This window comes from Palaemon carinicauda, chromosome 9 (assembly GCF_036898095.1).
Source record: "Palaemon carinicauda isolate YSFRI2023 chromosome 9, ASM3689809v2, whole genome shotgun sequence".
In the NCBI taxonomy this organism is placed as follows: Eukaryota; Metazoa; Arthropoda; class Malacostraca; order Decapoda; family Palaemonidae; genus Palaemon; species Palaemon carinicauda.
Genome location: NC_090733.1, coordinates 115887428 through 115902233, shown reverse-complemented (window position 1 = coordinate 115902233; position 14806 = coordinate 115887428). Strand labels below are relative to the sequence as shown.

Sequence of the window (14806 nt, the reverse complement as noted above, 5' to 3'; positions counted from 1 at the left end):
GGCATACGATACTCATATTTAAACTCTCTTCACCAGACCAGGGAATTTAGAAAGTGGCGAGACCCACTAGAAATTTTACCTCATTTTTGTTCTTATGTGTCTGTATGCATAAGATATATAATGAATTTTACTTTCTACATTTAATTTTTTAATATAATATTTATACCTAACTACTCGCATCAACCACACCAGACCCCCCAAGGTTTAATGCAAGTTTCTAAGTAATAAAAATCTTGGCATGAGGTTTGTGCCACCACAGATGATCATTGTACTGAATTTTCATGGGGAGATGATTTTCCCTCTGAAATGTTTATGACGTTGTTATTCAATTAAACATACCGCCATTAACCAAACGCTGATTATTCTATCTTATAAAACATAGGTAGATCGTATTTAAGGGTTCTGACTGCAGATTTCTAAGGACACTTGCTTATAAATGTTTATATCTTTGCTGGTGTTCTTTCTTTATTTAGGGGTAATATCTCTGATATAGGCCTAAGGTACAATCAACTTGTATTTACAGTCTGTCGTATTACTAAATGTTACAATATCGTTGTTAAGTAAATAGTACAGTAAGCTTTTTTATTTCATTGATTTTTTGTTTTGCTTAGAAATTCTGATTAACCTTAAAACTCGTGAATTTCGATATACTAATAGTATTTGTAATCTTTTCCATCTGTCTCCACGTATTTTTGCTAGTTCCCTTAACCTTTCTAATCCACAGTTTCTTTCTCATTTGGTTTCACTTCATACAGGAGTGTTAAAGCAACACGTACTGCGAACCAGATCTGAATGAAAATTGGTTTATTTTGCTCAAAATAAGGACTACAGTCCCCAGTAGAACTTTCGCTTCGGATAGCATATGGCGAATGATTCCACATGAGGAGCGCCATTACTATCGCCTTACATCCCGTATGATACGCGTATGGCCACATCTCTCATCATCCATCCATAAAAGATCAATAGCAAAAATGGCCCAGCGAAAGTAGGCGTGGGAAAAACGGAGATTAAAATCAACCTCCTTTTTCGAGTATGTGGCAATGAGAGGGCGACTTTAAAAGGGTGACTTGGTTGGTCGAGGAGGGTCTCTGCCCCCGCAGCCATCCGACCGTCTCAGGCCATCATCGCCTGGGAAATGATAAAAACTTGTCTATTGATTACAGACCTAAGACTCCTCCCACCTGTCAATCAAAGCGCCACAGTCGCTCATTGATCAATTACCACCGAAGCTCCTCCTAGTAGGCGGGGCTTAACGTGAGGGGAAGGAGAGTTGCCGGCTACGGCAAACCGTGGCAATATCTATGCCTTTGGAGTAGATGTGAAAGATGATTGCATTAGGCGAAGGTTGTGAGACATTGAAAAAGAGAGAGTTTTTTGTTTTTGTTTTTTCTTATTTTCTATTGTTTTTTTTTTGTTTTTTTATCTCTGTAGGTGAGATAAAAGCGAACAAAAATGCCAATTCACGCTGAGATGTGACCTCACCTCTCATTCTCTCGCTTGCAATGTTTAAACAGTCATTTCAAGAGTCCAAAAAAGTATTGCATTTGGTGAGCAGGTTAACATAATTTATTCAAACCCCTTGAAGACAGTCAAAGGATGGGGTAACGAACAGCAGGGAACACCACGACTGTTCTAAGTATTCTTTCTATTTCTTACAGGCCTCGGGAGCAGTGGAAGGACGGTGATCATCGTTGCCATGGTGAAGGTAAACAGAGACCTAATAGTTTGTGCAAGTAATTATTCTTTCTAATAGATTGAAAAGAAAATTATATATTTTCAAAAGAAGTGGATTAGGTTGAGACGGTTCTGTCAGGCGCGTGTCTTAAGTGAATTGAATACATCTTGCATACCTTCCTTGCATAATGTGTACAGAACAAACAATTAATATGTTATTTAGATATTTTGCAATAATGTGTACACATTAGAAAATGGGTCATATTAGATCACACATACACGCACACACACATATTATATATATATATATATATATACATGTATGTATATATATATATATATATATACTGTATATATGTATATATATACTGTATATATATTTATATATACATAAATATATATATATATATATATATATGTATATATATATATATATATATAGTGTATATAATATATGTATATATTTATTATGTATATATATATATATATATCATTTAATATTTTTACATAAATAACAATTATTATTAGTTATGTTTTTCGCTATTAGGCCTATTCAACTCTTAAGAAGTTTTATTTTTATCAAAGTACTCTGATTAAGCCATGCGTTTCTTTACTAAGAAACTTACTACGTCATTACTTGATAATATATATATATATATATATATATATAAACATATATATATGCATACATACATACATACATAGGTACATACACTCGTACATATATATATATATATATATATAACATATATATATGCATACATACATACATACATAGGTACATACACTCGTACATATATATATATATATATATATACACATGTATATATATCTATGTATATATATGTATATATGTATATATATGTATATGTATATATATATATATATATATACTCGTATGTGTGTCAGTGTGCGCACATGAATCTATGAGAGATTCAGTATAGATAATGGGTTATTCGAATCTTATTTGAAATACTACCTTGTGTATCTTAGAAACCATATTATTTTATGTATTGGTGTTATTATTAATATCACTATTGTTAATATTGAAGTATACAGTATTGCTGTTACCAGGTGAGTAATATTCCCAAGAGCTGAATGTTTATATGTATATATATATATATATATATATATAACAGAAAAGAAAGGTTTCACATGTAACAAGTAGGTCCTTGGGTAGGCCTACCTGCCAAGAGAGAAAGAAAAACGACGGTATCTTGGGATTCCATAGTGACAAGAGGTATTTGGAACGACCTGCTTACGTCACTTGGGAGCCATTGTTGGGTCTGCCCCCCCCCCCTCCTCTTTTCATTTGTCGGTGACCTGCGCTGTGACCTACTTTGCACTATTTGATTAAACTCACATTAACCTTGGCTAGGGGTTTCCCAATCTGGGGTTGCTGGACCACCCCTTGGGGGGGTCACCAAGGCTTTAGTATGATGGCAACTTGAGGAGAGAGAGAGAGAGAGGAGAGGAGGGAGAGAGAGAGAGAGAGAGAGAATAGGTAAATTGGGAGGGTGATTGGGATTGAACAATAAGATATGATTGAGCCTGAAAGAGGGTGATCGCTGTCGGGTAAAAGAGGATTAACACTGAAGGAGAGTGATTGAGTTCGAATGAAGGAGGATTGAGACCGGTAATGGTGATTGAAACTGGATAAGAGAGGATGATTAAACTGAAAGAGGGTAAGATGATAATCTAAACATAAGGAAGGTAGTTAAGGCAGATTAAAAGATGATTGAAACCAAAGTTGTGTAATTGAGACCAAATCAAAGAAGATTATTGAGACCCATGGTGGGAGATGGAGACTGAGGGGGGTGATTGAGACCAGATCAAAGAATATGACAGAGGGAGAAGGTGGGTGATTGAGACCAAATCAGAGATGATTGAGACTGGAAGAGGAGGGATTAAGACCAGATCCAAGAAAATAACTGAGGCAGAAGTGGTAATTGAGACCATATCAAGGAAGATGATTGAGACCGGGTAAATAAGGGAGAGAGAGGTTGAGCTCAGTGTTAGTAAAAAGCAGCTTTATATGAAAATTTTAAGATGCATTTGGTGTAAGTAATGGTTAGATAGAAACAATAAGTATATATGTTCATTTCATTTATTGTGAAATGCAGTGAGCAACATATTGCCTTGATGATCAATTGATATTTGTTTGATTGAGTCAGTGGCATTATGGAATTTTTTGTTGCAACTTGAGAGGTATTTAGAACACTGTAAGCTCTCTCTCTCTCTCTCTCTCTCCTCTCTCTCTCTCTCTCTCTCAAATAGCGATAGAAGAAGCTGCGACAGGCAGACTCATGTCCGCATCCAGCCCAAGCCCGTTGGAGAGAAGAAATAGCAAAGTGAACGTGTCTCTTGGTGGAATTAAGAAATGGTGAATAAGATTAAATATTTGAAGTTAGTGTTGGAGTACACCAAGAATCAGCAGTAAGCCCAGTTTCATTTGTGGTGGTCATGGATGTGTTAAGTGAAGAGATCAGAAATGAAGAGTTATGGGAGTTGCTAGATGAAGATGATTTGGTGATTACCTCTGAAAAAGAGGTAGACTTCCAGAGAAGGGTTGTCGAGTGGCAAGAGACTTTTGAGAGGCGTGGCTTGAGAGTAAATATGGATAAAACAGAAGTTATTGTAACCAATAAGGAACGTATGGACAGGATATGAAAGTAAAGGCTCGATTCTAAAACAGATGGAACAATATAGATACTTGGGATCTTTTATAAGCCAGGAGAGAGGATGTGAGGCTAAAGATAAGGATAGGATAAAAGCAGCTAGGGGGAAGTGGAGGGAGGTAGCAGGAGTGGCATGTGATAAGAAAAGGCCAATCGAGCTAAAAGTCAAGATTTGTAGGACAGTAATAAGACCGGTATTAATGTATGGATTGGAAACGTGGGCTCTAAGACGAAAAGAGGAAGCAAAGCTGGAGAGAACAGATATGAGAATGCTGAGATGGATTATGGGATTACCATTGCTGGAAAAATTGGAAAGTGATGAAATAAGAAGATGGCAGGCGTAGTAATGATTATATAGGTGATAAGTGTCATGGCTAAGATGGTATGGGCACATGTTGAGGATGGATGGTGGGGAGGGAGTGAGGAGGGCATGGAGTTGGTAGGATAATGTTAGTAGGGGTCGCTGAGCGAGAGGAAGGCAGAGAATTAAACGGCTATATAAGGTGAAGGATGATATGGAGAGAAGAGGTTTTTCTTTGATAGAAGGCATTGGAGCGGGCGCATCAGGCAACCAACCCCTTAATGTATGGATGACGATGGAAAAAAGACGAAGAATAAGATTAATTATCCTATAGGTTTGATTACAATGATTGTGATGAAGATTTAGACCTAAGCCCTTTTCGATAACCTCACTTCTAGCAGACCTAAAATTAGCTGTGCTAATAGTGGAATTAATATTTGTTTATATATATATATATATATATATATATACATATATATACATATATATATATGTATATATATATATATATATATACACATATATATACATATATATGTGTGTACGGGCGCGCGCGTGTGTGGGTGTGTGTGTGTACGCATGTATGTGTGTGGGAAGAAAACAAAAGAGACTAGCGAGCAAAATTTGCATGCATGCATAAGTAGTTCTTAAAGGAAATACCACGCAGTTTAGATTTTTAATTTTGGGAATAAATATCCATAATAAATTGCGGATAATGACTATAAGTATCCTTAACTTGGCTTCGCCATAAAAACTGTTCGCCGGCGGTACGTATTTCCTCCTCAAGGCGTATCAAAAATTGCTCCATGTTAATAGTGATTTTAGTGAGTACGATATGATTTTATAGTTTTATTATATTTAATGATGGGTCATACAGCTTATCAATACGTGTAATACATTTTAAAGAAGATTATATATATACATATATATATATATATATGTATATAATATACATATATATATATATATATATATGTGTGTGTGTGTGTGTGTGTGCAGAATTTTACATTATTCTAAGTCTTTGTTATAAGAGTGACATTGAATTAAAATATATATATATATATATATATGTATATATATATATATATATGTGTGTGTGTGTGTGTGTGTGTATATATATGCAGAACTTTATATTATTCTAAAGGTCTTTGTTATAGGAGTGACATTGATTTAAAAAATAGAAACTATATACTTATAAATTTATTTATGTTCTAATACATATACGTATATGTATATATACAGTATACACCAGTACACATATTGCCAATTTGTTTCAAATTCTGTTTAGGTTGGAATATTTTATATAATGATTTTTTTTAAGTGGTTTTGACAACTTGCCTTTGTTTTTAAAGATGAGCTATCCACAACTTTTCATAAAAAACGCTGCTTTATTTCATCGGTTTCCTAATGGGTCGATATGTCAACGATAGTTCTTTTAAGGAGAGAGAGGAGAGGAGAGAGAGAGAGAGAGAGAGAGAGAGGAGGATCGGTTTATAAATTTTAAAACCCCTCGATAAAATTTTGTTTGAATTTAATTTAGATTTCACTTAATACGTATTATTGCTACAGTTTTCTCACGAGGCTTCCAAAATGATTACATTTTATAAATCGCTCATACTTATCGCCACTTGTTGAATTGCATAACATTGAAAAAACATAGGTGAAACTAATAAGACAAATACATCTGAAAATAGGCGTATTGGGAGGGAAGACATCGAAAGCTATGAGAAGTTATGTAAATTATTCTCAATTATTGGCTAAATCCTTCTTGGAAATGTATATGCAATCCGTGAGTTGGGGATTTGAGGCCCCTCAAAGCAAAATAGTTTGTTTTTTTTGGGTGGGAGGGAGGTTTCATATATAAGTGAGCTAAGGTTTTGATGGGGAAAAGAGGCATAGTTTAGACCTTTGGAGGCGTTGTACCCAACTGGGACTGTCTTTACATATTAAAATGATTGAAAATATCATTATTAAGATTATTGAAATTAATATTTTCAAAATTAGAATAATTATCAACATTAAAATGATTAGAATTTGATTACTTGAGAGTACACTCGGGAACGCTTTTTTATCTTATTTCTCTTCCTCTGGTTTTTTAAGTTTTTATAGCTTATATAGAAAAGATTTACTTCAATGTTACTGTTCTTGAAATATTTTACTTTGATTTATAGTATTTTTCTTTTCCAACTAGGGTTGTAGCTTAACTAGTAATAATGATAATGATATAGATGGAAGAATATGTTAGTGTTTGCTAATCCAATATTAATGAAATGCCAAACAAAGAAAGCAAACAGGAAATTATAATTTTAATCATTTGATTGTATATGCAGTTAAGCATACGATATTTTAAAAGTCAAGCTTTTTTTTTTTTCTTTTTTTAGGAACAAATTACTTTCAAAATAAGACAAAACAAAATTTTGGAAACAATTCAAGGCTTCTTCTTCATATTCTTCTTTGAGTAACCCAATAGGGATAGGTATCTGTGTGTTTCAGGATTTTAGTCCAATTGTCATCTACAGAAGAACTCCATTTTTCCTAGCTTTATTTTGCAGTTTTAAAATGCCGGTGATTTCTCAAACTAATTTTCAGCCGTTTTATCATTTTCAAAGTGTCTCTTTCAACCTCCAAGTAAAGTTACAGCGATTTTCTACTGTTGGCAACGAAACAAATGAAAATGACATACCATAAGCACATCTGCAATTATTTATCTCTCTCTCTCTCTCTCTCTCTCTCTCTCTCATATACTACACGGTGATATATAGCTTCTCTCCTCTTAGTCAGATTTTCGTTAATCTCTCCCCCTCTCTCTCTCTCTCTCTCTCTCTCTCTCTCTCTCTATATATATACTACACGGCAATATATAGCTTCGCTCCTCTTATCCAGATTTTTGTTACTTGGCTAAAGGTTCACAGCTGTTGCATCAATGAAATGTCAACCATTGTTTGCAACATTCGTCTCGAAGAGCTTTGCTAAGGTCGTTGTCACAGAGAACCTTCAAGTAATTCATTTTTTAAACAAAGGCCTCAACAACACATAATATGAGAAGTAAATGCACAGTAATATAAGAAAAATACACCTTAATCTTGGCCCTTATATCCACAAAGATCTGTTACTTGCATTCGTAGATTTATGGTGAACAAAAGGATCTTTATAAATAGAAACGGGGTTTATCAGCTGACGCTAAATGTGGCACTATATCTCAGATGTCTTTCTCAGTGCCACAAAGGTAAGGCGACGCTCTTTTTAGTCCCGTTTGAGATATTTATCGAAGGTGTCGGGTGTCTTCAAGTGCCACTCAGAGTCGACTGTACATTTTGCTTCCTGTGTCATCTCCTTGTTTGATTTTAGAGGGTTGTACGGCTAAACTAAGCGTATATAGTATACGCAGGCATTTTTTATTCATGCTTATTTATTGAATCATTTCCACTTGAAAGCTGATTTAAGGGTTAATAGTTCATGGTATTGAAAATTCAATAAAAAAAATAGCAATGGTGTCTGATGCTATACCCCAGATCTTTTATTTTTGGAGATTATATGAACACAATCATGCATACTTATGTATGTATATATATACACATGTTTATGTATTAACATGCATACATACATAGTACACCCTTTTCCTTAAAAGGAATTCTTACCTATACGTAATAACTATCTAGCTCTTTGTGAGTCTTCTGGTATGAGATTTCAAGTCATACCCCTTTATCCGTCTTTGCTTGTGACCTGATGCAGTCATGCAACTACTATGTTTATGATTTACTGCTTAGGTCGATATTAAAATTTATATTCACGCATACATGTAAATACGAGTATATACATTACGACAACAATTGCAGCTGTTTCTAGTCTAATGTAGGGCAAAGGTCTCAGACATGTCCATAGTCATGTCTGGCCACTGCCAATTCATGATGGTGAGAGACTTTAGTTTGATCTCTCACAGCAAACCAACCTAATATGGGTATCCCCACTCAGAAAGTGGTATATATATATATATATATATATATTATAATGTAAATATATATATGTATATATAAATATATATATATATATATATGTATATGTATATATATGTATATATATACGTATATATGTATATACGTATATATATATTTGTATATATATATTTGAATATATATATATATATATATATATATAATGTGTGTGTGTGCGTGCGTGTTAGTGTGTGTGTGTGTGTGTTATAGATAAATAGATAGAAATATAAAAGGGTGTAATATTTTTTTATACTAATATACAGTACAGTAACCTCTATATATCCGATTCATTTATCAGCAAGAAGTGATAAAATCATCTTACTGGATTTCCTCCCGTTTCCTTATCTCTCTATACCCTTAAAGATGTCTTATCTTCTCGTTGTCTTGTCTCTTTGTGGATCAGCATCCCAACCTGAAGACTTGCACACAATTGAAATCTCCTTTAGTTCGCTTTCAGATATTTCTGTTTCTCTCCCCTTTTGTACATTTTTTGTTTTATTTCTATCAGATCATCTTCAGTTACCTTTTTGTTATCTCCTTCCTGATAGTGTATTTTTGTTTGTTATATATCCTCTCCCGCATTTCATTAAGATAAATGTCACTCAAGTTTTCAGACATAATTGTCTTGAAGATAACATTGAAATTTGTTTTGGAATCTTAACATTTGAATGTTATATGTAGGAGATATGGAACATTCTTCATTCGTTTTGATTTCTGCTGGATATTTTTTACGTTTTAATCAGATATCTTTTGATCATTACATGAGTATTAACACCTTTAATATTCACAGATCTGCTTAGTGAATTTACGTATATCATTACATTTTATAGTTTTTTTATGATATACATACATACATACATACATACATACATACATACACACACACTCACACACACACACACACACACACATATATATATATATATATATATTGGTTATTACTAAGTTATTTTTTCCTCAGTTTCTCTTTAGTTTTCCTCATAATTGATTTGCTTATTACTCCTCCAATGTCTTTTCTTTAGATTCGCCGTTTCATTTGCTGAAATTCCAAGTCCTGCTTCAAGTCAATATTATTCATTTTCTACGTTAAAATTCTTTTATTTTGATCTTATCACTCCAAATATAAATTCCAGCCGCTTCTCAAACAGTTTTCATCTTTTCTTACACCTCTCATTTTCCTTAAGTTTAACCTAGTTTCCATTCAGTACTTTTGTGTTCCATGTTTCTTTGCTTTTGATTCCTTTTTTTTTTTTTTTTCTTTTTGACACTTTCACGTCGACGTTCGCCTTTGTAAAGATCAAATTCTCAGTGACTATTCACACCAAGTAAACCCGATGAGAGATATTCACCTGTTGCTTGTGGTGCTTTTCCACAGATTAATAGAAAGTAATATTTAGTATAGTGGGTAGATTTAATATATAATATTATATTTACAATGAACTGATATGAAAAATAAACCTGAATTGATAAGAGAACTGAATCTAAGAGAAATGAAATTGAGATTAGATAGACTACAAGCTTGCTTGTATGGCAAAATCTAAAGTGACAGAAACGCAAAACCTTCATTATTCCGTTTTCTATAACTTTCTATAAAGTAAGAATACATGCGATCGATCTCAAGTCCTATTGGCCATGGATTTTCCTCACTCCTTTATCCATTCGACCAAATTAGGATATTCAGATAATCACAGATGGTTACAGATGGTCTATTTCCTGTAAATCTTGCGTACAGACAAGCACACACACAAGCAAAGTCGTTTAATCCGACTTCGTGCAGAATAGAGGAGTGCCCCCTCCTCCCTCCTCCACCTTACCTCCTCTAATGTGCCCGAAAGAGATAATGTTGGTAACATACCGATGCATAATTCGACCTGCATGATACGTTAAGGGGTCGTCGATGCCCAGGACTTGTAAATTGGCCCGGGGTATCCTTTTAGGAGGGTCATAAAGTGTGGGATGCACCCCGAGACCTGCTACGATTACTAAATTTTGAGCGACGCGGCATTATTAAGCGCGATGAATGACCCATTAACTTTTGGAGTAAAGATGGTCGTTAGGCGCTTATTCACTCATGCGCGCGCATGACCTTAGCTCAATCAAGTGCCTACGCAAAAAGCATGAGCTGCTCTCTCTCTCTCTCTCTCTCTCTCTCTCTCTCTCCCCGCTTATCTCTTTCTCTCACTTTACCTACACTACAGTACATGTCTCTCTCTCTCTATCTCTCTCTCTCTCTCTCTCTCTCTCTCTCTCTGTGTGTGTCTCTCTCTCTCTCTCCTTCCGCTTACCTCTATCTCTCACTTTACCTACACCATAGTAAATCTCTCTCTCTCTCTCTCTCTCTCTCTCTCTCTCCTTCTTCCGCTTATCTCTCCATCTCTCACTTTACCTACACTACAGTACATCTCTCTCTCTCTCTCTCTCTCTCTCTCTCTCTCTCCTACTTCCGCTTATCTCTCCATCTCTCACTTTACCTACACTACAGTACATCTCTCTCTCTCTCTCTCTCTCTCTCTCTCTCTCCTTTTTTCGCTTATCTCTCTATTTCTCACTTTACCTACACTACAGTACATCTCTCTCTCTCTCTCTCTCTTTCTCTCTCTCTCTCTCCTTTCGCTTATCTCTATATCTCTTACTTTACCTACACTACAGTACATCTCTCTCTCTCTCTCTCTCTCTCTCTCTCTCTCACTTTACCTACACTACAGTACATCTCTCTCTCTCTCTCTCTCTCTCTCTCTCTCACTTTACCTACACTACAGTACATCTCTCTCTCTCTCTCTCTCTCTCTCTCCGCTTATCTCTATCTTTCACTTTACTCTCACTACAGTACATCTCTCTCTCTCTCTCTCTCTCTCTCTCCCTCCTTTCGCTTATCTATCTATCTCTCACTTTACCTACACTACAGTACATCTCTCTCTCTCTCTCTCTCTCTCTCTCTCTCTCTCCGCTTATCTCTATCTTTCAGCTTTACTCACACTACAGTACATCTCTCTCTCTCTCTCTCTCTCTCTCTCTCATCAGTGTTTTCCTTATGCTCTTTGTTAAATCGCATTCTTTTACTATTTCTCTCTCTCTCTCTCTCTCTCTCTCTCTCTCTCTCTCCTGCCGAATGATAATTGGGATTAACCTTATCACTGTCCGAAGGGCTTGTTCCTAACCTTTCCCATATTTAGAGTTCTTGAATGTGCGAATGAACAGGAACCCAACCGTTCCCCTTCCCCTAACCCCTAGGCCACCCTCCCCCAGGTTCCCCCTCCCCCCAGGTCCCCCTTCCCCCAATGCCCTCTTCACCCCCCCCCCTGAGACCCCAAGAAAACGTTTGAAAGGGAAATCAAAAAGAAAACGGACAACTCCAGACCTCTAATTATCGTCTAGCGGTTGACTCTTCTTTCTATAGGAGTTAGATCTTTGCCTTTTTTTCTCCTTGTTCAAAAAGCTGCATAACACGCGAGCTTCCCTTGATGCTCGATTAGCAATTCTTTTATTTTTTTCAGTTAAAATAATTGAGGATTATTGTTCTCTGTATGCATTCTGTTCAGGTGCACTGCGTTGGTGATCCTGCTCACTTGTTGCTATCATAAAGATGCATTTTTTTCTGTTTGCTATACATCCAGGTGTTTGCAAGGTTAGCATGGATAATAATCCATGCTAATTCCAGGAGTAATGATTAGCATTATGTTTCCATTTTTGCATTCCATTATTTTGGTGAATGTTGATTTTATCACGAATAAAATTGAATTCTCAGTTATGTATTCACTCAAGTACATTATTACGTTACAGTTATCCATTATTTTTTGTTGGTGATATGGACAACGGCAAATGCTCAGGTTGCATTGATTCCCGTCTCATTTTAGGTACCTTTATTCTTACGGTTTAAAACACATTGCAAATTGTATCAGTTTTGCAATGGATTCAGTGCCTTGCTATGTTCAGTTAACCTACTTTCATGTATAACAACACGCAGGTTTTATTTTCAATATTCCCCATAGTTTTTATTGTTCACCTTACATTGTTGTTATCATAGATAACTCTTCAATCTCTTTTCTAGCTTTCTTGTTATCATGGACAATCCTTCAATCTTTTTAGTATTGTTGTTCAATCTCATTTTGACTTTGTTGTTATCATAGATACCTCTTCAATCTATTTTTGGCTTTCTTGTTATCATGTACAATCCTCCAATCTCTTTTTGGTATTGTTGTTATCATGGATAACTCATCAATCTCTTTTTGGTTACGTTCAATTTCGCCGTTTCCCTCCGCTTTGCATTATGTTGCCATCATCAAATATGCAAAGTCGGGTCTTAGGCCATTTTTGCATTTACCTCCTCTTCCTCCTTTCAAGATAAAGATAAAAAAAAATGAGAATGGAAAGAAGAAGAAAAGGAGAAGAAAAATCCGGGCGAAGTCTAATAAGCGACGTTAAGACTGCATCACTGCATAAAGATCGGAGCGTATTTTTCTCCCATCAAGTCACGATGGTCGAAGATCTACCCGACGCGGACGGGAGTTTGGGCCTTAGGGGCACCTTGGCGGGTATAGCATCTGCGAGAGCCCTTCTGATAGATGACTGCATAATTTCGCGATTAAGATCTCGCTGTTTAGCCTCCAGTGCCAATAAGATTGGCATATTAAAATAGTTCTTTGTTTAAGAGGTTTCGTCCCGACGTAGGGAACCGACATGGAAATTGGGAATCATTATGGAAATCGGGAAGCAACATTAAATTGGGAATCATTGGGGAAATTGGGAAGCAACATTAGATTGGGAATCATTTGGGGAAATTAGGAAATAGCATTAAATTGGGAATCATTAGGGAAATCAGGAAGCAGCATTAAATTGGGAATCATTGGGAAAATTTGAAAGGAGCATTGAATTGGGAATTAATGGGAAAATTGGAAAACAGCATTAAATTGGGAATCATTGGGGAAATTGGGAGCAAACATTAAAATGGGAATGATTGAGGAAATTGGGAAGTAGCATTATATTGGGAATCATTGGGAGGCAGCATTAAATTGGGATTCATCATGGAAATCGGGAAGCAGCATTAAAATGGGAATCATTGGAAAGTTGGATACTATCATGGAAATGGGAGAACATTTTAGGAAATGGGAACCAAGAGGGATTTAACAAAATTGTATCGGAAATCTGGAACTTGCGGGAAAATTGGAAACCATTGAGGTAATCTGAAGCCTGAATGGAAATTGGGAAATGTCGAACTTGGGAGCTGGAATGTAAAACAGGAGCCATTGGGCCAGTCTGGAACCAGACAAGAAAACGTGAACCATGTAGAGAGATCTTGGTTTAAGGCAGGAAAAGACCCCTCCCTCAAAAAAATGAAAGTATGAATATTAAAAAGAACCGGGAAACGAGGAAAGAAAATAGGAGGAAACTTCAAATAGAGAACTAGGGGAGAAATCAGGAATGAAGTTCGGAATCGGGAGCCAGATTGAATAATACGTGGAATGAAAGATTCGTGTACAAGACCGGAATCATGGAACCAAATAAAAAGTTTGGGATTAGGTATAAAACTTGAAAACGAAGAACGGACTTTTAAATCATGAATCGGAGTATAAATTGGAAGAGAAAGATTGAATCAGACAATATCTTAAAACCAGAAATAGATTCCAGGACTAGTAGAAACCAATAAAAGATTCCAGGACTAGTAGAAACGAGGAAAAGATTTCGGACTAGTAGAAACGAGGAATAGATTTCGGGACTAGTATAAACCAGGAATAGATTCCAGGACTAGTAGAAACGAGAAAAAGATTCCAGGACTAATAGAAACCAGGAAATATTCCAGGACTAGTAGAAACCAGGAAAATATTCCAGGACTATTAGAACCAGGAAAAGAAACCAGGAAAAGATTTGATCGTGTCAAAGATTAAGGACGAAGTTAGACATTACAAAATGAGAACAGAGATCAAGAAAACAAATAACATCTAGTTAGAGGTTTAGAGTTTTAAGTACTCTCCTTTACATAAGGGGATATTAGATCTGTATCAAGACAGACAGACAGACAGACAGAGGAGAATTGATTCTCACGTTTACTGCCTAAAGGATATGCTTAAGATATATATATATATATATATATATAAATATATATATATATATATATATATCATCATCTCCTCATATGCCTATTGACGCAAAGGGCCTCGGTTAGA

At 35.7% G+C, this 14806-nt stretch overlaps 1 protein-coding gene across 1 annotated transcript; it reads left to right on the top strand.

Moving 5' to 3' along the window:
- The first annotated feature begins 3556 nt into the window (after positions 1-3556).
- Positions 3557-13281, top strand: LOC137646601 (uncharacterized). Its single transcript, XM_068379708.1, has 3 exons — positions 3557-3657; positions 4086-4327; positions 13115-13281. Exons 1-3 carry the CDS (start codon positions 3557-3559, stop codon positions 13279-13281), a joined length of 510 nt encoding a protein of 169 aa, XP_068235809.1.
- The last annotated feature ends 1525 nt before the right edge of the window (positions 13282-14806 follow it).